The 26,068-nt window shown below is 37.0% G+C and overlaps 1 protein-coding gene and 1 non-coding gene across 3 annotated transcripts in view; both read left to right on the top strand.

Annotated features, from left to right (window-relative positions):
* Trdmt1 (tRNA aspartic acid methyltransferase 1) overlaps positions 1–26,068 on the top strand; it is a 41,824-nt gene that overhangs the window by 8,855 nt on the left and 6,901 nt on the right. Inside the window, exons 2-9 of one of the 2 annotated variants that reach the window (XM_042686298.1) lie at positions 4,926–5,035; positions 11,885–11,961; positions 15,187–15,258; positions 15,865–15,930; positions 18,466–18,535; positions 19,583–19,666; positions 21,344–21,687; positions 24,707–24,764. In XM_042686298.1, the coding sequence (XP_042542232.1) occupies positions 4,926–5,035; positions 11,885–11,961; positions 15,187–15,258; positions 15,865–15,930; positions 18,466–18,535; positions 19,583–19,666; positions 21,344–21,687; positions 24,707–24,764 (881 nt within the window). The remainder of the gene's footprint in view (positions 1–4,925; positions 5,036–11,884; positions 11,962–15,186; positions 15,259–15,864; positions 15,931–18,465; positions 18,536–19,582; positions 19,667–21,343; positions 21,688–24,706; positions 24,765–26,068) is intronic. The other variant, XM_042686299.1, reaches the window with a different exon arrangement.
* LOC122113335 lies at positions 7,505–7,651 on the top strand. The gene has a single exon (XR_006148417.1). It is a non-coding gene; the product is annotated as a U4 spliceosomal RNA (small nuclear RNA).

Below are 26,068 nucleotides of genomic sequence, written 5' to 3' on the forward strand. Positions count from 1 at the left end.
GATCTCCCATTTCACAACTAGATGTCAGTGTTAACCTACCTGATTAAATGTCTCAGGTGTGCTTATAATGAGGCAATTCAAATACTTAACCTATATGGGATACAGATCAGAAAGCAAACCATGTACCTTATTTCAAAGTGGGAGGATTAATGCTATATTTACATTTCAATTTTTTTGTGCTTCTCTTTTAATCATTATGCATGAAAATTAAAATTCTTGATTTGGTTCGGAAAGCCAGGCGGAGTATAAATTTGTACCTTTTTACTATTCCAACCAGAAGTCCTTCCCTATCAGAAATTGTAATCCCCTACCAGCTTTACCAGAAATCAAAGGAAAAGTATTCACATTCAAATGTAAATTTGCATTTTAGCAATCAGTTCCCTTAAACAGAAACATAATGTCTTTGTCCTTTTCTTGTAGATTCAGTGTGGTAATCTTTAAACACAATGGAAATTGTTTTCTCTTATCTAGAATGTCTCACTGCATTTCTCAGCTTTTTAAAAATCTATGCTTCCTATTCCTAAACCTCAAATCCAGGAACTCAAATCTCATGAACAAAAGCTGGGCAAAGTAATGTATTAAAATATTGAAAGCACATCCCTCCTTTCACCTTTACCAAAAGATCCCAGTGGGTCCCTTTTCAGTTTTCTCTCTCCTTTGAGAATCCATGGACCATGTGATCCAGTCTTATTCTTGTATCCTTTATATGAGAGAGTTCCTATGAGAACAGTTCTACAGGAGCATCTCCACTTTGACATTTTTAGAAATATAATTTCAAAGTATGTATCTTCCACTTAAAGGTTTTTAAGCTATATGCTAGGAAATACTAAAACAAGTTGTCTTTGGGGCTCACTTTAACATTTTGACAAAAATGATATGCTTTCTATTGTTACTTATAAGTTTACTTTTTTCCCTTAAAAATGGATTCATATCCAGGAGCAATTCTGTTTTGAAAGACAAGCTGAATTAGTGTAATAATCTTAGTACTGATTGAATACCCTAGTCCCCAAACTCCAGAACCCAAGCTTTTTGAGCATCAATATGAAATCATGAGTGGAAATTCCTACTCCTGATCTCATGTTTTGGTTACAGTAAAAATGCAGGTGCACTAAAATTTTCTTTTTATAAAATTACCTTTAGCATATGTATACAAGGTATAAATAAAACACAAATGAGTTTTGCATTTAGTGTTCCACTCTGAAGCTATCTTATTATGACTATGCAAATGTTCTAAAGTTTGAAACACTTTTGGTTCTGGCCCCAATAATTTTGGAATTAGAATATTTAACTTGTATACTGTATATCTGCATTTTTGACCCTCTTTTTTTTTTTTTTTTTGGTGGTACTACAGGGGTTTGAATTCAGGGCCTCACCCTTTCGGTATTTTTTTTTTTTTTAATCGGTCGTGGGGTTTGAACTCTGGGCTTGGGTGCTGTCCCTGCACTATTCAGCTCAAGGCGAGTGCCCTACTGCTTGAGCTACAGCACCACTTCCGGTTTTCTAGTGGTTTATTGGAGATAAGAGTCTCATGGACTTTGCTGCCCAGGCTGCTTTGAACCATGATCCTCAGATCCCAGCCTCCTGAGTAGCTAGAATTAAAGGTGTGAGCCACCAGAGCCCCGAGCCTCACCCTTTCTGGAAGCAGATGTTCTACCACTTGAACCGTAACCTCAGCCTTTATATCCATTTTTGTTTACTAATGGAAATAACTTTTTGGGTCATGCTGTCTAAAATCTGTGCATCAGTCTGTGAAACTGTATGTTTATTGACTTTAAAATCCATTTGTTCCTGAGAAAGAATTTTCAGTTCATCAGTTTTGGGTCTCCACTAGAAACACTCACATACAATTGCTTTTTGTCAGACTTTATGACCTGCAGGCACATAATGCACAAACATAAAATTAACTATTGATTTTGGTATAGATTTAGTACATCACTCTGAATTTTTAGTCAGCCTGAGAAAGAGGTGAAACTCATGTTAACCAATTCCAGGCAGACCTGTGTGCTGCATAAATAGTGAAAATGTAAGCACAGCAGACTGATGAAAGTAGATCTGGTTTAGAAAACAATAAAATACTATGGTGAATGTTTATTTAATCTGTTTGTTGTTTTTTTCCAGTTCTGGGACTTGAACTTGGCCTGAGCACTGTCCTTGAGCTTCTTCTGCTCAAGGCTAGCCTCTACCACTTGAGCCACAGCACTTCTTCTCCCTTTTTCTGTTTATGTGGTACTGAGGAATGGAACCCAGCGCTTCATGCATGATAGGCAAGCACTCTACACTAAGCTACATTCCCAGCCCCTAATCTTGAGTGTCATACAGTGATTAGTAGTAGTTTACTTGTTGACCTGAATTATACATTTTGTGATTTTTTTTCAGATTAATCTTCAAATAATGATTTTTCTTTGGTTGAGAAGCCTTCTTAATTTATGTCTCAAGATCTTTCTGTTGTTTTTGACAAAGATAGAATTCATAACCTATTGTTTATACTCAAGCAATTAAGCACCTGTTCAATTTAGATTCAGTTGGAGGTGGCTAATTGTGGTATTACTGATTAGACTCAAGGTTTGCAATTTCCCATAAGCATAGGGGATGGTACTTTCTAGAAGAATATCTAGGGAATCTGAGTTATTTAAACCTAAGAGGCACTGGTAAGTATTTTCCTGGAGACATCTATGCTCTTTTTTCCTCTGGCTTCATCTCTTCTAGAGTTCAGTGTAAGGTCACATTTTTTTTTCTTTTTCTGATTAGATGTGAGCCTTTCTCCTGCAATCTAGTTTTATTTCCAGCATTTGTTGCTTACATTCTAGATCCTTACCCTGGAATTTTTCTATCTGCTTTTTAAAAAATGTTTGTTCTGATTTAAGGTCACCACCAATCAGTAGATAGCTATTATTAAAGAAATAACCACTATGTCTGTGAATATATGCTCCAACGTGGTAGCTATCCAGGAAAAAATTAGTGAATACTCAGGATATGTAGAATTCAGTACTGTAAAGTACTATTAGTACAGTAGCTCTGAACATCCATATCTTGAAACTGCACAGTGTCAGGAGCATCACTGTCACAAAGTTACTGTTGTCTCATTAAAATGGCTCTCCAGAGATAAGATCTTATCTCACGCTCTTGAATACTTGAGCGCTGGATATATCCTGCTCCCCAGTGCTGCCCAACTTCCACTAAAAATACACTTCCTCTCAACAAATGCAAAAAATTGCATTTTGTCACTCTAATTCAGCACATTATGGGCTCTTTGGGGTTTGGGAGAGTTACTATAATTTTTATTTTGTTTTCTGGGCCTCATTTGCTTTGATGGAGGTGTAATTTTCATTAAATTAAAGGCAGAAACATATCAGATCATACAAGGATTTAAATATAAGAGACTACAATGCAGGATTGACCTAGCACTTCTCCACATCAACTGAGCTGTGTAATGCATATGCAGGAATGTAAAATTTTTGTTTCTGAAATTTCTTTTGGTTTTTAATTTTTTATTATGTTTTTGACCATGCCTGGTTAAAAAAAAAAAAAAAAACAACCTCTTATAATTCCACAAATAAGGTAGGCTTACTGTATTTGAATCTATTGTTGTAACATTATAGTGTTGTCTTTAATGATTTGCTTAACTTTTCAAGTATTTTTAGTTTCTAAGCTTTTCCTATTGTGTCCTGATTTTGCACATGGTCTGCATAATTGGTTTTATATAGATTTGGGGGAAGAAGGTGGTGATTGCAAAGAATAGCAGCAGCTGCAATTACGGAGTTCAGATTGTGACTGCAATCTAAGAACATATTACATATTGAAATTCTCAGCATCTGAAGGCTAATGATAGCATTCCTTGACAGTTACATTCCATATTCTTGTATTCTCCCCTCTATGTCAAAATTTTAATGTCTCTGGATGGTTTACACTGGCTACCAATGAATTCCTCACCTTATTAAAAAATTTATCTAGGCTTCAAACAGGTAAATTTAAGCTATGGTAATTTTATATCAATAAAGCTCTTATGAAAAAAGCCACAGGGCTGGGAAGGTGGCTCAGTGGTAGAGCACTTGCCTTGCATGCATGAGGCCCTGGGTTCGATTCCTCAGCACCACATAAGCAAAAAGAAAAAAGCCGGAAGTGGCACTGTGGCTCAAGTGGTAGAGCGCTATCCTTGAGCTGAAGAGTTGAGGGACAGCACCCAGGCCCCGAGTTCAGGCCCCCCCGACCGGACCCCCCCAAAAAAAAAAAAGAAAAAAGAAAAAAGCCAAAAAACTTACACAGAAACATTTCAGATGTATTATAGATGGGCTTTGTGTTAATGTGAGACAGAAACCCATGATATTTTATTTATATGAAATTTCAATTAGAGGGGCTGGGAAGGTGGCTCAGTGGTAGAGCACTTGCCTTGCATGCTCGAGGCCCTGGGTTCGATTCCTCAGCACCACATAAGCAAAAAGAAAAAAGCTGGAAGTGGCACTGTGGCTCAAGTGGTAGAGCGCTAGCCTTGAGCTGAAAAGCTGAGGGACAGCGCCCAGGCCCAGAGTTCAGGCCCCATGACCGGACCCAAAAAAGAAATTTCAATTAGAATATACTTTCATTTAGGATATATTATGTTTATTTATTTGTTTTAACTTAGGAAAAATTTCTAGTTGTCTCATAAGTATATATCTTAATGAGAGAAGAAGCTAAATATAAGAAGCAATAACTGCAATTTAAATCTTATTTTTGGCCCTGAAACTCTGGTAGAGAATTGAGCCACAGAATATTTTCCAATATTTTGTTTCATGCTTGGCTTCTCCTGGCCTGGCTCCTCCATTGATGGGTTGACAACTGGCTAGATAAAATTAAGGAAAGCCATCCATTCCTAAATTCTGCACTTTTAGCTTTTCTCTGTGATGAACCTACGGAGTATTCTTTTTACGACATTCCATTTATCATTACAGAAAGTTGTGTCCATGCACAAGTGGTAGCCGCCATCGATGTAAACACTGTCGCTAATGAAGTCTACAAGCATAGTTTTCCTCACACACAGTTGCTGGAGAAGACAATTGAAGTAAGTAATTCGTATTATTAAAAAACATATGTAACCAGAAAATGGATTGAAAAACACTCCCAAATCCTGGTTTCTCTTGGCTTAATTGGATGATGCATCGTGAAAATCATAGAAGTTTAGAAGGCAATTAATGGTTTCTATTTTATTAGAAGATAAAAAATGTATCTTTGTTCCCCATAGTGGGATATTATGTACTACAATATGTAGATCTAGTCACATGCTTTTGTTTTCTGTTTGAGGCTATTACTAATAAAGTTGCTATGAACATTCATGTACAAGTTTTTGTGTGAATTTTTAAATGTTCATCTTATGGGTAAATATTTAGGAGTCGAATTGCTGTATTATGTGGCAATTGTCCTTAAACGTATGAGAAGATAAAACTTTTCCAAAGTTTACTTTAACCATTTTACATTCCTATTGTCAATGTTTCAGGAGAAATTTAATTTTCTTGCCAAGATTTGTTATTAGTCATCCTGTTTTAATCATCCAAGTGAACAGAAAGGGTGTGTGACTTAAATTGCATTTCCCTCATGGCAAATAATATTGACTACTTTTTCATGTGTTTATGGGCTATTTTTGTGTTTTCTTTTCCAATAAATTTCTTGGATATCTGGCTTCCAGAACGTTCTTAGTACTCTAAGAGGTAACCTTAGCAACATTCTCTTTTCCTACTTCAACTCCTACAGGACAGCAATCTATGTCTTCTCTTGATGGATTTTTTTCTAAACATTTGATATAAATGGACTAATATAAGCCCTATTGTCTAGGTTCTGTTGCTTAACATGTTTTCAAAGTTCATTTGCATTGTAGCATGAACAGTATTTAATTTCTTTTTATTGATACAGTTTCGTTTATGAACTTACTATACTTTTTGAAAAAAAATTGTTTTATGCTTTAAAATTTTTTTCTCAATTACTGAAAAATGGGAACATATTGAATGCCATGGATCATGCTTGTAATGTTAGCTTCTCAGGAGACTGAGATTTGAAGCCAGCCTGGGCTTTGTGAGATTTTTATCTCCAATTAACCAACAAAAGGCTGGTAGGGGAATTGAGGCTTGAGTGGCAGAATGCTAGCCTTGAGCAAAAGTGGTAAGGGACAGTACTCAGGCATTGATTTCAAAACCCCAGTACTGTAGTAACTAATCAAATAAATAAGTAAGGGGAACATATTTCAGCTGTATGATTAGCAAAAGATAAAAGGTAGTAAGATTTAGTCATTCATTCATTCATTCATTTTTAGTCATGGGGCTTGAACTCAGGGCCTGGGCGCTGTCCTGGAGCTTTATCTCTCAAGGCTAGCACTGTATCATTTTGATCCACAGCACCACTTCTGGATTTCTGGTGGTTAATTGGAGATAAGAATCTCACCAATTTTTTTGCCCAGGCTGGCTTTGAAACTCCATCCTTAGATATCAGCCTCCTGTGTAGCTAGGATTACAGACATGAGCCTCCAGTGCCTGGCTAGTAATATTCATTCAGTGAAGAATTTTACCCATGGATATCATAGAGGGTACATGGTTCGCATCATCTTGGTAGTAACTAATAACAATGCATTTCAGAAACATCATGTCAATATAGCTTTCTCATGAAGATTGAACAAGTTTATACATGGAAGGAAGAAAGATACTATTAATGTATAATTTTGAATTGACTCTAATACAGATTATTTAGATTCATATATCTATAATATATTCAGTGTATTACATAATATTCAGTATATATTATATATATTATATATATATATATTTTTTTTTTTTTTTTGGTCGGTCGTGGGGCTTGAACTCTGGGCCTGGGCGCTGTCCCTCAGCTCTTCAGCTCAAGGCGAGCGCTCTACCACTTGAGCTACAGTGCCACTTCCGGTTTTCTGGTGGTTTATTGGAGATAGGAGTCTCATGGTCTCTCCTGCCCGGGCTGGCTTTGAACCAGGATCCTCAGACAGCCTCCTGAGTAGTTAGGATTACAAGAGTGAACCACCAGCACCCAGCAGAAATACATTTTGATTCTAATATTTCCACATAAGAAGTATATTTTATATATATATATATATATATATATATATATACATATATATATATATATATATATATATATACACACACACACATATGACATATAGTGGTTGAATCAGGCTAGTTGACATATTCTCCACCTCACATTCTTACCATTTTTTATTGTGTGATCCTTTCACAATTTCAAGCACAGAACACATTAATGTTAACTGTAGTTCCTATGCTGTACAGTGGCACTCCCACACATTTTCCTACTGTGTGCTCTTTGACCACCATCTTCCTACCCTCCTTCCTTAGGTCTAACCTCTGGGAACCACCCTTTTATTCCCTGGGTTTGATTTACTTAGATTCCATGTGTGAGACGGTGTAGCACTGGTTGTAAGTTTTGTGGGTTTTGTTTTGCCCTGTGTCTTCAGGTTCATTTGTCACCTCCTGTATCTTCTAATTTCTTCACTCCTAGCTTTGCGCAGTGGCAGTATCATAGCCAATGAGGTTTATCCGAGGCGCGATTATTGCTAATTGAAAACTAATTTCTTCACTCCTGCTCTTTGTAATGAAATCCTTGAAGGGAAAGTGTGGCATGTCTATGTCTAATATATAAAAATAACTCTGAGGGCCACATTCAAAAAGAAGATAGAGGGCTAATGGAGAACTTAAGAGTAATGAGAGGTTTAGGAATCTCAAATTTTATACAGCAACATAATAATCATTTAAATAGTTACTTCATTCAATGAATTGAATCCTTAGGGGGAATACAAACATGAGTAACATATATTCTTTGCTATCAAAAATATTTACTAGGGCTGGGAAGGTGGCTCAGTGGTAGAGCGCTTGCCTTGCATGCATGAGGCCCTGGGTTCGATTCCTCAGTACCACATAAACAAAAAGAAAAAAGCCGGAAGTGGCGCTGTGGCTCAAGTGATTGAGCACTAGCCTTGAGCTGAAGAGCTGAGGGACAGCACCCAGGCCCAGAGTTCAGGCCCCACGACTGGACCCCCCCCCCAAAAAAAAAATTTACTGTTTAGTTAAGAAATTATACCAATAATTAATTCTTTTGGGGGCTTCTGATTGAATATGACATCATAAAGATATTTCTAAAATTCTAATCCTTACATAAGAGTAATAAGAAAAAATGATGGGAAAAGATAAGGATGAAAATACAATGTTAATGAAGATGTGGGTTTAGTCATAAGCAGACACAAAAAAAGAAAACTTCAAGTAAATGTCTCAAATGCTATGAAAATAGGACAGAATTAAAGATGAGAAAATTTCCTCTACATATCTTGTGCAAAATCAAAAAAGAAAGAATGACAATTAACAAGCGGGGGAAAAAATACTCTGTACTTTTTTGTCAGTAACAACAGGAGACATTTCAAACCCCAATCACTAGGCTGAAGCTTCATCTCAACACGGATAGCCTTCACACTCACCCTGAAGGTAAAAACATAGATTAGACACAGCCTGTTCTTGTTAAGAAACCTAACAGGCTTTTACCAGGGACAAAGGATCTGAGAGGAAGCTCATTTTCCCCATCTTGAGCCTTAACTCTTTACTTTCAAGTGGCCTCCATTAAAAAATGAATGGTAAACCAAATTCTGTTAGCCTGAGGCCTGATCATGGTTCAGTCCCAGCCTGTGCAGAAAAGGTACCAGAGACCCATCTCTCAAAGAAGAGCTAGACACTGCGAAGTCTGACATAGGTGGAGCCTGTTCATGCTTGCACATGGGCAAGAAGCAGCATCCTATCTCAAGAATATTATGCACAAGTCAGGGGTGGAGGTATGACTCAGGTTCAGAATCCCTATTTAGCAAGCATAAGTCCTTGAGTTCAAATCTCAATATCATCCAAAAAAGTGAATATAATTAGAAAGGAACTAGTTGGATGTTATGGTTGCTATTTTAATTTCTATTATTTTTATTTTTCATAGTACAGGGGGTTTGAACTTAGGGCCTCACTCTTTCTTGACAGGCATTCTACCATTTAAGCCACTCCGTCAGCCTTTCTTCTGTTGATTACTTTTGAGATAGAGTCTTACTTTATGCCAGAATCAGCCTGGCCTGTCATCCTCCTGTTTGTATTTCCTTGTCTTGCTAGGATAACAGGCATGTACCATTGCACTCAATTATTGTACTTCCCCTATAGCAGGGATGACAGGTATACATCACTGTGCCCTGCTCACCTGGGCTTCAACCATGATCTCCCAGTCTATATCTCCCAAGTAACTAGGATTAAATGTGCCTAGATATACTTAGTTGTTTATTTTTATCTTTATTGTTTGGGATGGTCCTGGGACTTGAACTCAGGGCTTAGGAGCTGTCCCTGAGCTTCTTTGGACCCAAACCTATCGCTCTCCCACTTTGAGCCACAGCACCAAGTCTGGTTTTCTGGTGGTTAATTGGAGATAAGAGTCTCATGGACTTTCCTGCTTGGGATGGCTTTGAACCATGATCCTTAAATCCTAGCCTCCTGAGTCTAGGATTTCAAGCGTGAGCCTACTCAGGCTATATTCTATAGTATAGAAATAATGTCAATATTGGATAAGAAGGGGAAGGAAGGTTCAAAATATGCTTCTAGCAAACAGACGAAACTGTCAGCTCATGAAATCAATATTGTCAGAAACTCAGAGAGACCCGAGCTGGCAGGGGTCAGAGCAGTGGAACAAAGCAATAAGTCTGAAATGAAAATTAAGTTTTATTCACTGTGATTGTATTAGCAAGAATTTAAAACCAGAGAAAACACCCACCTTCCCTATTCCATGCAGTCCCATGGAATAATGCAAATGTACCATGGAGGTTAGGAGAGTGAGGAGGGTAAGGCACTGAGTTCAAGAGCAAAACCATTCTCAAGGTATCTTCCTCCTCTGGCTGGCTGCGGCCTTGGCAGGTGACTGCTGCTCTAGTCATTGGTGGTTTTTATATTTCCCGTTTAGTACTATGCCTGGCATGTAATAGGTACCCTAAAATATGAATCGTTTGTTAGCATTGCTTAATGAATAATAGATTGTCCCTATAAAATGCACAAAGAAATAACAGGCAATTCTGATAAAAGATACAAGGAATTTCAAAGTTGATATTACATCAGATGGATTTCATCACACACAAAAAATAGAAGTAGGGGAGGATGGGAAGGGATGGGAAGGGGAAACAAAGGAGGATGCTACAATGCCTGATAAGAAATGTACTAATTATCTCGCCCATGTAATTGTAACCCTTCTGTACAGTATTTTCACAATAAAAAATAAATAAAAATTAAAAAAAAACAAAAAATAGAAGTAATAGAAAGTTAAGTTATAGTGATAATTGGTAGTCCTCACAAAAGATCTAATTATCATATATATGCAAATATAAAATAACTTCAGAGTTCCTAGGGCAAGATATCCCCTCGGGCTAGGAAGGTGGCTCAGTGGTAGAGTGCTTGCCTTGCATGCATGAGGCCCTGGGTTCTATTCCTCAGCACCACATAAGAAAAAAGCCGGAAGTGTCGCTGTGGCTCAAGTGGTAGAGCACTTGCCTTGAGTTGAAGAGCTGAGGGACAGCGCCCAGGCCCAGAGTTCAGGTCCACGACCCGCAAAAAAAAAAAAAGATATCCCCTCAATAAACTTTTATTATATACTACAAAATATGAATAAGATGATTATTTATATATGATTATATGTTACATATAATTTATAATATATTATTAAATAGGATCATTGAAATCTTGTTTATAATCTAGAAGCTTAAAATTTGGAAGTTCTTTTCCTTCCTTCCTTCCTTCTTTCCTTCCTTCCTTCCTTCCTTCTCTTTCTTTCTTTCTTTCTTTTTTTCTTTCTTTCTTTCTTTCTTTCCTTCCTTCCTTCTTTCTTTCCTTCTCCCTCCCTTCCTCACTCCTTTCTTTCTTTCTTTCCTCCTTTCTTTCTTTCTTTCCTTCTTTCTTTCTTTCTCCCTTCCTTCCCTTCCTTCCTTCCTTCCTTCCTTCCTTCCTTCCTTCCTTCCTTCCTTCCTTCCTTCCTTCCTTCCTTCCTTTCTTTTTCTGTTTTTATTTATTTATTTTTTGGGTCCAGTCGTGGGGCCTGAACTCTGGGCCTGGGCGCTGTCCCTCAGCTCTTCAGCTCAAGGCTAGCGCTCTACCACTTGAGCCACAGCGCCACTTCCGGCTTTTTTTCTTTTTGCTTATGTGGTGCTGGGGAATCAAACCCAGGGCCTCAGGCATGCAAGGCAAGCGCTCTACCACTGGGCTTGAATTTTGGGCCTGGGCATAATCCCTGAACACCTTTTGCTCAATGCTATCACTCTACCACTTGAGACACAATGCCACTTCCAGCTTTTTCTGTGATTACTTTGAGGTAAGAGTCTCATGGGCTTTCCTGCCTGAGCTGGCTTCGAATGTGATCTTCAGATCTCAGCTTCCTGAGTAGCTAGGATTACAGGCATGAACCAACAGTGACTGGCTTCTTTGGAAATTGTTTGTGCACCGTGTCAAAACAGTAAAGTAATTGTAGATAGCAGAAAATGAGATCTTCTTCTATTTCTGACAGATCAGAGATTACATGACAATGAGGATAACTGAGCAATATATTAGCAAAATAAAAGTCACTGATAAATAGATACTTCTCTTCCTCCTCCTCTTCCTCCTCCTCCTCCTTCTTCTTCTTATATGGTTGTACAAAGGGATCCTAAGTGCCCAAATCAAGTTATAAGTACAATACTTCTTGGTCATTGTCACCTTTTATTTATTTTTTTGCCTATTTTGCCGCTCTTGTCCCTTCCCTCATGTTACATAGTTCATTTTTTAACCTAATATACATTGAGTATTTGTGTTTTAATATTCTTTTCCACCCATAAATGTTTGCTCTTTAGGGTATTACATTGGAGGACTTTGACAAATTATCTTTCAATATGATTTTAATGAGCCCACCGTGTCAGCCATTTACAAGGTATGGTAATTTCTTTCTCTATTCAGAAAGAATGCTTAGGGTGGAGGTGGCAAGCTGCTTAGCATGCTGAGGCCCTGGGTTTGATCTTTAACATTCCCTACTTCCTCCCTACTAAAAAGAAGAAAGGCGCCAGGTGCTGGTAGCTCATGCCTTTAGTGCTGGCTACTCAGAAGACTAAGATATGAGGATTTTGAAGCCAGCCCAGGCAGGAAAGTCCATGATACTTATATCTCTGATACTAGTGGAGGTAGAGCCATTTCTCAAGTAGTAGAGTTTTAGCCTTCAGCAAAAACAGTTTAAGGAAAGCACCTAGGCCCTGAGTTCAAACACTGAGCTCCCTCCCGGCCACACACTTATGTATGTGTATTTATGTACATACACACAAACACAAAGGAGAAGAAAGGCACAAAATCTATTTGGGGAGGTAATAAATTGTATTTGTTTTGGGGGGGGGGATCCGGTTGTGGGGCCTGAACTCTGGGCCTGGGCGCTGTCCCTCAGCTCTTCAGCTCAAGGCTAGTGCTCTACCACTTGAGCCACAGCGACACTTCCAGCTTTTATTCTTTTTTCTTATGTGGTACTGAGGAATCGAACCCAGGAACTCATGCATGCAAGGCAAGCACTCTACCACTGAGCCACCTTCCCAGCCCCTAAATTGTATTTTTATATTTTGAAAAATTTTATAGGTAATTCTTTTATTCATATTAAATCAGACTCAGTTATAGTCAGATGAGCAAAATAATTTGATTATCAATAGATATGCAAGAATATACTCTTGGGGCTGGGAAGGTAGCTCAGCGGTAGAGTGCATGCCTTGCAAGCATGAGGTCCTGGGTTCGATTCCTCAGCACCACATAAACAGAAAAAGCCGGAAGTGGCGCTGTGGCTCCAGTGGTAGAGCGCTAGCCTTGAGCTGAAGAGCTGAGGGACAGCACCCAGACCCAGAGTTCAGGCCCCATGACTGGCAAAAAAAAAAAAAGAATATGCTCTTTGTGTCTCCCTAAGCTGCAACATTCTTTTTATTATTATCATTATTTATTTTTTTTTTTTTTGGTGCCAGTTCTCAAGGCCTGGACACTGTCCCTGAGTTTTTATGCTCAAGGCTAGTACTCTGCCACTTTGAGCCACAGCTCCACTTATGGTTTTCTAGTGCTTAATTGGAGATAAGAATGTCATGGAGGGCTGCGAATGTGGCGAGTGCTTGCCTAGCATGCATGAAGCCCTGGGTTCGATTCCTCAGTGCCACATAAACAGAAAAAGCCAGAGGTGGCGCTGTGGCTCAAGTGATAGAGTGCTGGCCTTGAGCAAAAGAAGCATAGGGATAGTCCCAAACTCTGAGTTTAAGCCCCAGGACTAGCCAAAAAAAAAAAAAAGGGGTCTCATGGACTTCCTGCCCAGAATGGCTTTGTACCTCAATCCGTAGATCTCAGCCTCCTGAGAAACTAGGATTACAGGCATGAACCACTGGCATGTGGCTTGCAACATTCATTTCTGATCCAAATCACCTTAATTTATTTATAAAAAATGATTGAGTATTCTAGTATTAATAAAAATGAATTTCTATAATATTTAAGTTGCAAATTACTTAGCTGTAAAATTTAGCTAGTCTAGAGTGCATTTGTGCATTGTACATTCCTTAAATTGACACATGTATTTAATCTAATTTTTCTTAGCAGCATTATAATTGTTCATTAAAACAATTACATTGTGGTTACTTAGCTATGTGTTTCAAGGAATCACTTTTTACAAAATTTTTGACTAATTCATCTTCACTTAGGCATTTAAAAATATTTTTATTATTTAAATACTAATAATAGTAATCCTCTAAGTGTCGTTCGTAGAATATGTCATTTTGTTTAATAAGCGTATGGCAGGGCAGACATTACTGTTGTTATTTTACATGTGAGAAACTGAGACATAGAAAGGTTAAGGAACTAACCATGTTAATGTTTTAATGTACATTACTTCAAATGGAAGATTACATGTAACAAATAACTGTTTCTAGTGATAGTCTCATGCTCTCTTACTGTGTATTTATGTTCCATACATTGCTTCTGGTACTATAGTTCCTGTCCTGGAGTGAGGCTTATAGTCTAGTAGAAGAAAATGATAAGTAATTTTGATATAAATTATATAGTGTCAGAATATTGAAGGTGCCATGAGAGCATAGAGGCAAAAATGGCTTGCTGCCTACCAGAAGAAATTCTTTTAGGTGATATGTGAGCTGTCAGAAAGCAGATTAGAAGTTTATCAGAGAAGGCAGAGAACATTCCATATAAAGATGGCTCAGTGCATGTGCAAGAATGTGGCCTGTTATGGACATAAGTAGAGATACATACTTACATACCTCAGCACTGTAGGGCAGCATACATTACTGCACACATATCACATCTGTATTAGCCCAACTCTAGCTGCTGATGGCAGCAGCAACTGACTCTGTACTTGTCAGCTAAAAATTGAGAGCTAAAAATTTCCTCAGAATCTGTTTATGTCCCATTTAATCTCCTAGCTAAGCTCCAGATCCACTGGTGTTTTCTGCCCTGCAGTATGAGGAAATTGATAAGTGATGTCAAGTAACTTATTTAAGATAGGAGGCTAACAGGCACCAAGGCTTTAAACCCTAGTCCTCTGTTCCTGTTATGCAGGCCCATCTAAGTCTTCTTTGAACCTTGGTCATGTCATGAACCTTCCTTGGGAGATTTATTTGCTAGCCCAAGTACTACCTGTTTACATGACTTGATCTGATCCTAGTTAGTCTGACCAAGTTGTAACTCTGCATATAGAATCAAGCCTTCAGATTAAGTGTCTGTTTACATTGGACAAAAATACCTCGGTATTGCTTATTATTTAATCTGCTTAAGTGGTGGTTATGGCCAATGCCATAGGTAATGACCTCCTTGCTCTCTTACCCAGTCACCTCTTGCTGTCTTACCTGAGTAGAGCAAAAGATGCCATCATCACATTATACATATGTATGTGAATTTTCCCTAAATAAATGATTTTAAGAGAGTAATTGATTTTTCTTCCCATTGGTTTCTTATTCTTGTTTCATGTAAGTTTTTTGGACAGATTACTTTGTAAAAATGAATTTTCATCATGTTTATTATGTGTGTAAGACTGACATTTATTTTTAATTCCCAGTTTTGATTTTTTTAACTCGGATTAAAAAACTGGTATATTTATATGAAATTATTGATGAACTTCTTTGTTTTTTAATCCCTATAGAATTGGCCTGCAGGGTGATATGAGTGATCCGAGGACAAATAGCTTCTTACATGTCCTGGATATCCTTCCAAGGTGAAAACTTAGATTTTTTTTTTAAAGACTTATCTTAAATGTATGTAAAACTATAGCTCTGGAAGAATGTGATGCTTGTCATTTTATAGGTATTTAGGAGTTCATATATACTTCCTTCAGATACTGTGTTTTTCATTTATCATCTTTTCAATGACTAATTAATGTAACTGTGAATGTGCCAGGATTTAGTCAGGGTTTGCCATCACAGTGAGAGATGAATCTACACTAGCTAAATTGCATTGCCTCTGCTCATAGCAATGCAAATGGTGTTAATATCAGGGAATGTTGTTACCCAAGGCCTAGAAACGCCTGCAAACTCTAGGTGCATTATATTCTCTGTAAATAGCATCCCTTTGAGTAGGGCAATGCAGTGGCTTGACTCTGCAAACCCAGGTTCAGAGACAAGTTTGAATGGAGATTAACATTTTCAAGTGTGAACTTTGCCAAGTGTGCCATGTTTATGGCGAAAAATTAGTAAAATATGGATTATCTCTATCATAAAATATTCATTTATAATAAAAAAATTCAGAAAATTACCTCATTCTTATAAGTAGTGATTTTCTTTTTTCTTTATCATGAAATATCTGTAACTGCTTTGTTTTTTAGATTACAGAAATTACCAAAATATATTCTTCTGGAAAATGTTAAAGGGTTTGAAGTATCTTCTACAAGGTAAGAAAATACCTGTCAGTAGGAAGTGTCATAAATAAAGATCTCAAAAATGAACATGTATATTCTGATATTTTAAATAGGTTACATATTTATTAGTATTGACTTTGACTAACAATTTGCAGCTTTGCAAAGTTTGATTCTACTTATTCTTTCCCATTTTGAAATATTATCCTTTTTGTAAAAATGATATTTCTAGGATGCTCTTAGTTTTAGTCACTTACATTAGTGCCTATCTCTTTTGAAGTAAAAATGTTCTGATTAACATAAAACCTTGTTTCCATTTCTTGGAGTTCATTTCAATAATCATTGTTTTATATCATCATAGGCCCATAGCTATTGAACCTTTGTGATCGTCTCCTAAGAATACCCTCTTTTCGGGAATATGATTTAGTGGTAGAATGCTTGCCTAGCATGCATAAAGCCCTGGGTTCGATTCCTCAGTATCACATAAACAGGAAAAGCTGGAAGTGGCACTGTGTCCTAAATGGTAGAGTACTAGCCTTGAGCAAAAGAAGCTTAGGGAGCTGGGCACTGGTGGCTCATGCCTGTAATTGTAGTTACTCAGGAGGCTGAGATCTGAGGATCACGGTTCAAAGCAGGAGAATCCATATGAGACTCTTATCTCCAATAAACCACCAGAAAACCGTAAGTGGCACTGTGGCTCAAGTGGTAGAGTGCTAGCCTTGAGCTGAAGAGCTGAGGGACAGCGCCCAAGCCCAGAATTCAAGCCCTAGGTCTGGTAAAAAAAAGAAAATAAAAAAATATCCTCTTTTGGTCTGTGTGAATCTCTAGAGTCCTGTATAATTTATTATGTCCACATGTATTTTTTTGTGTTTTACCATCCAGTGTGTTTACCTGTAGATTTATAGGCACTTTTTAGTTACAACAAATGAGGGAAACATGCAACTGATGTTTCTTTGGGTCTGTCTTACTTTGCTTAATATAATTTTTTCCAAGTCTTTCTACTTCCTTACAAATGGGGCAATGTCATTTTTTTCTGATGGAAGTATAGAATTTCATATTCTTGATCCACACATCTGCTGAGGGGCATCTGGGTTGATTCTATATTTTGGCTATGGTCAACAATGCTGCACTGAACATGATTGTGCTAGTAGTTTTAATGTGGCCTTGTTTGTGGTCTATTGGATAAATGCCTGGGAGTGGAATTGCTGTCTTAGAAACAAGAGGTTTTATGTTATTTTGCTTCTGGTTTGTTTTTTTCTTTGTCACTGCTTTTAATTTCTGTACCTTTTGTCTTGTATGTAAGTTTAGCTGTGGAAGAGTAAGGGGGAACACAGAAATGGTGGGACAAAGGGTGAACAAATGCAGCAGTGACACTTGCTAGACACTATGTTGAAAATTAACTATACAGGTCGAGAGGGGAAAACTGGAAGAAAAGAAGGAGAGAGGAACCTAACTGTAACTCCTCTGTATATTACCTTTACAATAACAATAAGGTAAAATAAAAATAAAAATAATTTTTAAAGTAATAAATATAATCAATTTGCTTGCAAAAAAAGTTCTGATTAAGAACAGATTGTGAGCTGGATGCCAGTGGCTGAGGCTGCAATCCTATGACCAGTGTTTGAAGGCAGCCCCAGCAGGAAAGTCCGTGAGACTCTTAACTTCCAATTAACCTCCCCTCTACCCCCATACCCACACACATTAGAGCTGGAATTGTAGGTGTGGTTCAAGTGGTAGAATGCTTGCGATTGGCACAAAAGTTTAGAGACAGCTTCTAGGCTCAGAGTTCAAGCCTCAGGACAAGCAAACAACAACAAAAGAACAGATTGTTTCGGTAGGATTTTTCTGCCCTATTAATTAGGGCCTCCACATTCCATGAAAAAGCCCCATATCTGGGTTCAGTGAGATGGCAGTTTAGGGAAAAGATGTCAGTCTGAGTTAGTGCTTTGGTCTGTAACTCCTGCTGCTCACTAAGGGTTTTCCATTTAATCTCCTGCTGTGAAGATGTCATTCCCACCCCCTTGGCAAATTCATCATCAAATGGTTAACAATTTGAACCTTCATTAATGTGGGTACATCTTCTGGTAGCTTCATTTACTTATAATTCAGAATTATATATATGTTTATTAAAATGTAATTTTTGGCCTGGCCAAGGTGGCTCACAGCTATAATCCTAGTTACTCAAGAGGCTGAGATCTGAAGATGGTAATTCAAGGCCAGCCCAAGATTTGAGCACAGTGGTTAAGGGCCAGCCCAGGATGTGAGATTGGTGGTTCAGGGACAGCCCGGGTAGAGACATCATTGAATCTCCTGTCAACAGTTGTCCAGCAAAAAGCCAGAATAGGAGTTGTGTCCCAAATGGTAGAGTACTCCCTGTGTGTTTAAGGCCCTGAGTTCAAGCCTGAGTACTAGGTCTTACACACAAAAAATGTAATTTCTCAAAGATGGATCTGATTTAGTAGCATTGTCTTTCTAAACAGCTTGTGTAGGGTTAACCATTTTACTTATGGGTGAAGTTTTCTGCTTATTTACTATAAGAACCACATTTCCATTTTTTCTCTCTCTTTTCAGAGACCTATTGATACAAACAATAAAAAATTGTGGCTTTCAGTACCAAGAATTTCTATTATCTCCAACCTCTGTAGGTACCACACTTTAAACCATTATATAAATTATAATTTAAATAGATGTTTCTAATAATATTTTATGTAAATCCTAAAATTTAGACATGAGTCTTATTTTCTATAGAATTTAGTGTCTGCATGTAGCTTTTTTGATGGAAAAATATATAGTTCACATGAAGCTCATAAATTATATTTTTCTTTGTCATGCTTTGAAAATATATGATATACGGTGATTCCAAGTGAGGTGTTATTTAGTGATACTTTAATCCAAAACAGAAAATAAAATGATTATTTTCTAATTATATTTTTGTCGCATAACATTAAATTATAAACATTTCTTTCATTTCATTTTTAAGAAATCAAAGTAATTTGTTCTAAAAAATTTTTTGGCAGATTTTGATTTTATAAGTGTTGCCGTTTTTGTTATTGTTATGTTTAGTTTCTAATCTTCTTTAGCTAGAAATTAAAACCTACTTAAAAATTAGATGTACAATAAACTGTGGAAATTAGCAATATATCTAATTTCTTTAAATATATTTCATATTTATTGGCTTTTAACTTTTAAAATATTATATCTTCCTTTTTAATAAAATAATAAGTAACCAAGAATTTGAACTTAATTTTTTTAAATGTTTACTGTATTGGCAAGAATAAATGTAAAAATCCTCTATTTCATTTTACTTGGGAAATATAAAATGAAAATTATTTACAGACATATGATTTACCATATTCAAACTTCATTCAGATAAAAGTACAGAAAAGAACTTTAAAAGTTTTACAATAGCTTGAAAGAAAATAAACAGAAGAAGCCAGAGGTAGTGCTGTGGCTCAAGTGATAGAATGCTAGCCTTGAGCAAAAGAAGCTCAGGGACTCAGTACCCAGGCCCAGAGTTCAAGCCCCAGGAATGGCAAAAAATATAAAAAAGAAGAAGAATGCTTCCAAAAACCAGCAGCATATAGTCTACTCCAGCAGAATCTAGATATCTAGATGTAGACTAGGTGCTAAAGTTTGTAGAAATCTCTTTAATTTGGTATCCTGACTAATTGCTCTGCTCTATTTATAGCTTGGCATTCCAAATTCAAGGCTAAGGTATTTCCTCATTGCAAAGCTTCAGTCAGAGCCACTACCTTTTCAAGCCCCTGGTCAGGTACTATTACTGTGATTATTGTTGTTGCTGTTGTTCATGTGTTCCGGATATGTGTCAGTTGGCTAATTCCTTTTCAAGAACCTCTTTGTGTGTGTGTGCTGTGTTCCTTATTATAGACTACTCTCCATATCCATCTTCAAGGCCTTTTCCTCTCCTGATGCCACTTTTACTTTAAACAAAACCAACACACACAAAATATATTTTTAGTAGGAGAGAATGTTACAAGTAAAAAAAAAATTACCATTACTGCTATTTCCCTTCTCACCATTGACTTTTTGTTATTTTTTAATTTTTAAATTATTCATTATTTGATTATTAAAACTATTGGTTATTTTTGTTAAAATATTATATACTTGGGGCGGGAATGTGGCTTAGTGATAGAGCACTTGCCTAGCATTCATGAAGTCCTGGGTTTGATTCCTCAGTAACATATACACGGAAATGCCAGAAGTGGTGCTGTGGCTCAAGTGGTAGAGTGCTAGTCTTGAGCCAAAGAAGCTCAGGGACAGTGCTCAGGCCCTGATTTCAAGCTGCAGGACTGGCCAAAAAAATAAAATTAAATAAAATTTTTAAAAAATCATATGCTTTCCTAAAAAGAGCTTAAGAGTATTTTAACACAATGGTTGCATTTTTTTTTTTTGGGGGGGGGGGGGGGAGGTCTGGTCGTGGGGCCTGAACTCTGGGCCTGGGCGCTGTCCCTCAGCTCTTCAGCTCAAGGCTAGCGCTCTACCACTTGAGCCACAGTGCCACTTCCGGCTTTTTTCTTTTTGCTTATGTGGTGCTGAGGATCAAACCCAGGGCCTCATGCATGCAAGGCAAGTACTCTACTACTGAGCCACCTTCCCGGCCCCATTGGTTGCATTTTTTAAGCCAATACTGTTTAGCCGAATTGATTAAAATCTAGTAATAATTAGTATAACTGAAATTTAAATACTCATTGCCTATAGATAGGAGTGTAATTAGGTGAACAATTTTATGCACTTTGGTTAAAAATGAGGGTGGAGTAGGGCACCAGTGGCTCACACCTGTAATCCTGGTGATTTAGGAGGCTGAGATCTGAGGATCGAGGCTCAAAGCCAGCCCAGTCTGTGAAGACTCATCTCCAATTAAGCACTGGAAAACTGGAAGTAGCATTGTGGTTCAAAGAGGTCAAGCACTAGCCTTCAGCAAAAGAGCTCAGGGATAGCACCCAGGCCCTGAGTTCAAGCCCCACAGATGACAAAGAAAAAAGAAAATAGGGGTGGTTAATAAGTTTCAGTGGTTCAAGGAAATGGTCAGTAATCACTAATAACTATGCAAATAGAAGATGGGTTGTGTCATTTGAATCACCTGTATGCAGTATGCACCTTATCGCCCTTTCCCTAGTATTCAGTTCCAGAAACAATCTATACCGTATATTCAGAAAGGCATAATCAGTAAAAATGCATGATTTTTCTTTCATATAATAGGACTTGGTACAGGTTATGAGTTTTATAGAAGTTTTTCCTGTGGGCCTCATGAGCAGAAATAACTTTTCATGATGAAAAGTGGTTTTCTTTTTTTAATTACTAGTTTTCTTTTAGATCATGAGTATGTTCCAATATTTCTTTTTTAATGAAAAGAATATGGCAAACTCTTATCCCAAATACAGACTTTGGAATGTTAATATTGCTTTCTAAACTTTTTGCTTAATGCCAGGTACTGATGGAGTTTCCCAAAATGGAATGTGGGCATCCACAAACATATGCAGTAGATGCAGAAAAGAAAATTAAAGAAGAGAAAATTGAAGCCAGTGCTTGCTTAGAAAGCAGCACACACTGTTCTGGAAAGGATGGCATTCTTTATAAACTTGAAACAGCTGAAGAAATTGAGAGAAAATACCAACAGAACAGCGATCTCTCTGTGAAAATGCTAATGGATTTTCTCGAAGATGACATTGATATGAGTCAGTACTGTTTACCACCCAAGTCATTGCTACGATACTCCCTTTTATTTGATATTGTCAGCCCTACTTGCAGAAGGTCCACGTGCTTCACCAAGGGGTAGGTTTTCAAGCTGTTCCATCTGTCTTTTATACAAAATAATTAGGTTTTAATAGATATTCTTTTAGTTCTTCTCAAAACAATGAATGTTTCATAAACCAGAATGATTTTTCCCCCTAATTGCCTGCCTGGTGCCTCAGTAGAGAACATGAGTGAAAATTCCTCTGGCGGAACATGATGTGCACTACCCACAAAAGAGTTCATAAAAGACAAGGGCATTTTTCAGTGACTTTCATGGGAGTTTCAGTGCCGTGGTGTAGGCATGGCCTCCCTAGCTTGTGAATTGCTGACTTTTAGCACCCCTCTTTCACGACATGTTAAGCCTGAGAGAGTTATGTCCACTCTCATGATTAATGTGTTAAATAAGAAGCAATTAAGTGATAACCTAAAGAAATGAATTGAGTCATCTGCAGCCCATTCAGATAATTTTTAAATTTAAATTTTACTTGGTGTTTTGAATAAGTAATATATTCTCATGGCTCAAAATTCAAAAGGTGCTAAGATTGTTAAGACTCCTGGCCTCTTTCTTTTTTTATTTTTAAGTAAGTTTTTTATTGTGAAAATACTGTACAGAGGGGTTACAATTACATGAGCAAGGCAATGAGTACATTTCTTTCTTTTTTTTAATTTTAATTTTAATTTTTTGTGAACATACTGTACAGAGGGGTTACAATTACATGGGCAAGATAATGAGTACATTTCTTATCAAGTATTGTTGCCTCCTCCTTTGTTTTTCCCTACCATCCCTTCCCTCCCATGTCCACAACTATACTCCCCCTGGCCTCTTTCCACAGATATCTCTTGTCCATCTAATATCTCTCCCTACATGTAATCTGTGGTAGTGATTTGTTAGGTAACCATATGTAACCACTTGGATGTTTAGTTCATGAGGAGCTGTTGAAGTATGCAAGTAGAGTTTTATCCATGCTTTAAACAAATGATAGCCCACAATATATGTATTATGTTTCCTTTCTTAGCTACACATCAGTACATAAAATCTCCCTTATTTTCATGGCATAGTCATAATTTGTTTTTCTACTTATCTATTGATAAACTTTTAGGGGCTTCCTTTTCTTGAGTGTCTAATATATTTTTTGCAGTTTTTTTGTTTTTTGGGTTTTTTTTTTTAGAATGAAGAGGCAAACTGGACCTTTTTGGAAAAGTTTTGTCTTAACACCCAGACTGCTCTATGAAGGCCATTTGCCCTCATTTGATGGGAGTTGTATGATTTGACAATTTAGACCTTCTCTTTTTACCTATTAGCTAGTATCTGTAACAAGACTCTGGGCAGCTGATACAACCATATCAGACTCATCTGATTTTCTACTCTGCCCTTGAACTTGTAGGAGTGAGGATTTATTGCTTCACTTTACCTTAGATGATCTCTCTCAGCTGTTGTCTATTACCAAGTTCAAGAGGTTCTGTTTAGGACTGTCATAAAACAAGACTTATCAATTTTGAGATAAAAAAAAACCAACCTTGAGATTCTTTTGTAATTATGAACATGATATAAAGCAAGCTTTATTAGAGAAGTATATTCTATTGTAGTGAATGTCCACACATACATTTCTTTGTAGGTGGGGGTGGGAGTGGTAGGTAAGGGATAGGATGCTTGAATGGAGCTTGAATTCAGGGCCTGTACTTCTTTTACTCTAGGCTAGCACTGTGCCATTTGAACCAGAGCTCCACTGCAAGCATTTTGATTGTAAATTGGAGATAAGAGTCTCGCAGACTTTCTTGTGTTAGCAAGTTTGAAACTGTAATCCTCAGTTCTCCACCTCCTAAGTAGCTAGCAGTGCCCTGCTCACACACTTATTTCTATGTGTAATATATGTGAAAATAATTTGAAAAACTTATTTTTTTTCAGTTGTCTTTTTAAATTTATATTCTTAAGTTCTTCTATTATGAAAAAAATAATACTTACATGTTGAATGGCCAGGTTGACAATTATACTGGAAAAAGAAACATGCTGTACTTTTGATTTTTGAAATAATTTATACAATTTTTTTTTTTTTTTTTGCCAGTCCTGGGGCTTGAACCTTGGCCTGGGCACTGTCCCTGAGCTTCTTTTGCTCAAGGCTAACACTCTACCACTTGAGTCACAGTGCCACTTTTGGCTTTTTCTGTGTATGTGATACTAAGGAATCAAACCCAGGGCTTCATGCATGCTAGGCAAGCACTCTACCACTAAGCCACATTCCCAGCCCCAACAATTTTTTTTATATAATTAATTCTTGGGTGAAAATGGCAACAAAAACATTGGGTTAAGCTGGGCGCCGGTGGCTCAGGCTGAGTTCAAGCCCCATAATTGAGAAAAAAAAAAAAAAAGGGCTAAATGAGGGACACAAGAAGTCTCAGTGGACCTGTTTCTGTGGAATTAGCAGGGTTTGGGATCCTGAGAAAAAAATGATGGTTCAGGTATTAGTAAATAAAATAGCAGTCTGTTTTACTTTTAACTCTTAATATGGAAGACTTGTTAGAATTGAACATATGAATATAAAATACATATTCTAATGATGAATCTTTTTTTACTTTTGGTCGATTGTGGGGTTTGAACTCTGAGCCTGGGCACTGTCTCTGAGCTCTTCAGCTGAAGGAGAGCACTCTACCACTTGATCTACAGTGCCACTTCTGGTTTTCTTGTGGCTAATTGGAGAGTCTCATGGACTTTCCTGCCTGGGTTGGCTTTGAAGCCCAATCCTTAGCTCTCAGTCTCCTGAGTAGCTAGAATTATAGGCGTGAGACATAACATTTGATACGAAATTATAACAACACATAATTCAGTGGCATTTATGCAACTCAAAAACTGCCACATTTAGTTACCAAGAAGTTAATTAAATAGAATGTCTTTTACCTAGTCATGTTACCTAGTCATTTTTCAATTGAAATGCATATTTCAGTCAGGATATTGCAGAAGGATGTGTAACTATGTGTGTATTAAGTCATTCGAGAAATCTGTAAGAAATCTAGCATTACCAAATAGGTTGCATACTGAATAACATTCATGTTAACTTTCTAGTTATGGAACCTACATTGAAGGGACAGGATCTGTGTTACAGACTTCAAAGGATGTGCAGGTACCATGTATGTTTAAAACTTTTAAGCAATCTTACATTTAATACTTAATTTGAGAATGTTAAAAATAATTCAGAATGTTCAACTGGGAATGTATATACATGTATATACGTATGTGTATGCATATATTCTATTCACGTATGTATGTATGATCATATACATTTCTTCAATGTCAAGGAACGTTTGTTGCTGTGTATGAATTTTGCATTTCGAATGTTCCATATTTTTCTTTTCTAATTTTTATTGTTGTATTTGCATTTCTTTTTATTCCATAAATAGCAAATTCAGGTTTAACCTACAGTCATTAGCACTCTAAAATTTTGCAGATCGATCTTAATATTGAAATTGTCCTTTGTAGTCCATACTTTCAAACTTATTTATAGGCAAGATATATATGTTCTAGCAAAGCACATTATTCATTTGCTGTCAACTTTTCTTGGTGTCATGGTTTAATATTACTTGATATACAGAACTAAAAATTTTTGAATAATTTCAATGTCAGATCATATTATCTTCCTTTATACTCATCAAATTCTTGGTAAAATTTACTCATAGTAAATATTCTACCATAGGCAAATGAATGCCTAGATTTGAGAAATCATATTTAGTATATTTTCTTCATTTATAAGGTACCATGTTAATTGGATAAAATAGATTTACAATAAACTTTCCTTTATTTATTTTACTTTTATTTTTGTCCATAGTGGGGCTTGACCTCAGGGCCTGGGCACTGTCCCTGAGCTTCTTTTGTTCAAGGATAGTACTCTATCACTTGAGCCACAGCGCCACTTCTGGCTTTTTCTGTTCATGTGGTACTGAGGAATTGAACCCAGGGCTTCATGCAAGCTAGGCAAGCACTCTTCCACTAAGCCACACTCCCAGCCTTTAAATTTTCTTTTAGTGTAGCATTGTGAAGTTCACTTTGTTGATTTCCTTTCATACTTTTCACTGTATTATGTTTTATTATCATTATGAATTATGATTAATTTTAAGGATTAAAAATAACAGCTGAACTGAGAAGTATCCTAAAGTGTTTAGTGTCAACCCTTTCTTTGCTTCTCTTTTTCGTTTTCCTTTTTGGGATAGCCATGTTGCTTGAACACAGAACCATGTGCTCCGTTCATCTTTCTTGCTCACTGCTGACATTCTACAACTTGAACCATGGCTCCACTTGTAGCCTTTTCTTCTTTCCCAAAATCTATGTTATCATTATAGAGCCAATTATATAATTTATTGTAGAGACATTTTTCTTATATATCGTGTTACCATGTGATATAGCAGACATGTTACACCTCCAACATTTGTA

Source organism: Dipodomys spectabilis, unplaced genomic scaffold, assembly GCF_019054845.1.
Source record: "Dipodomys spectabilis isolate Male_0828 unplaced genomic scaffold, ASM1905484v1 ptg000096l, whole genome shotgun sequence".
Lineage (NCBI taxonomy): Eukaryota > Metazoa > Chordata > Mammalia > Rodentia > Heteromyidae > Dipodomys > Dipodomys spectabilis.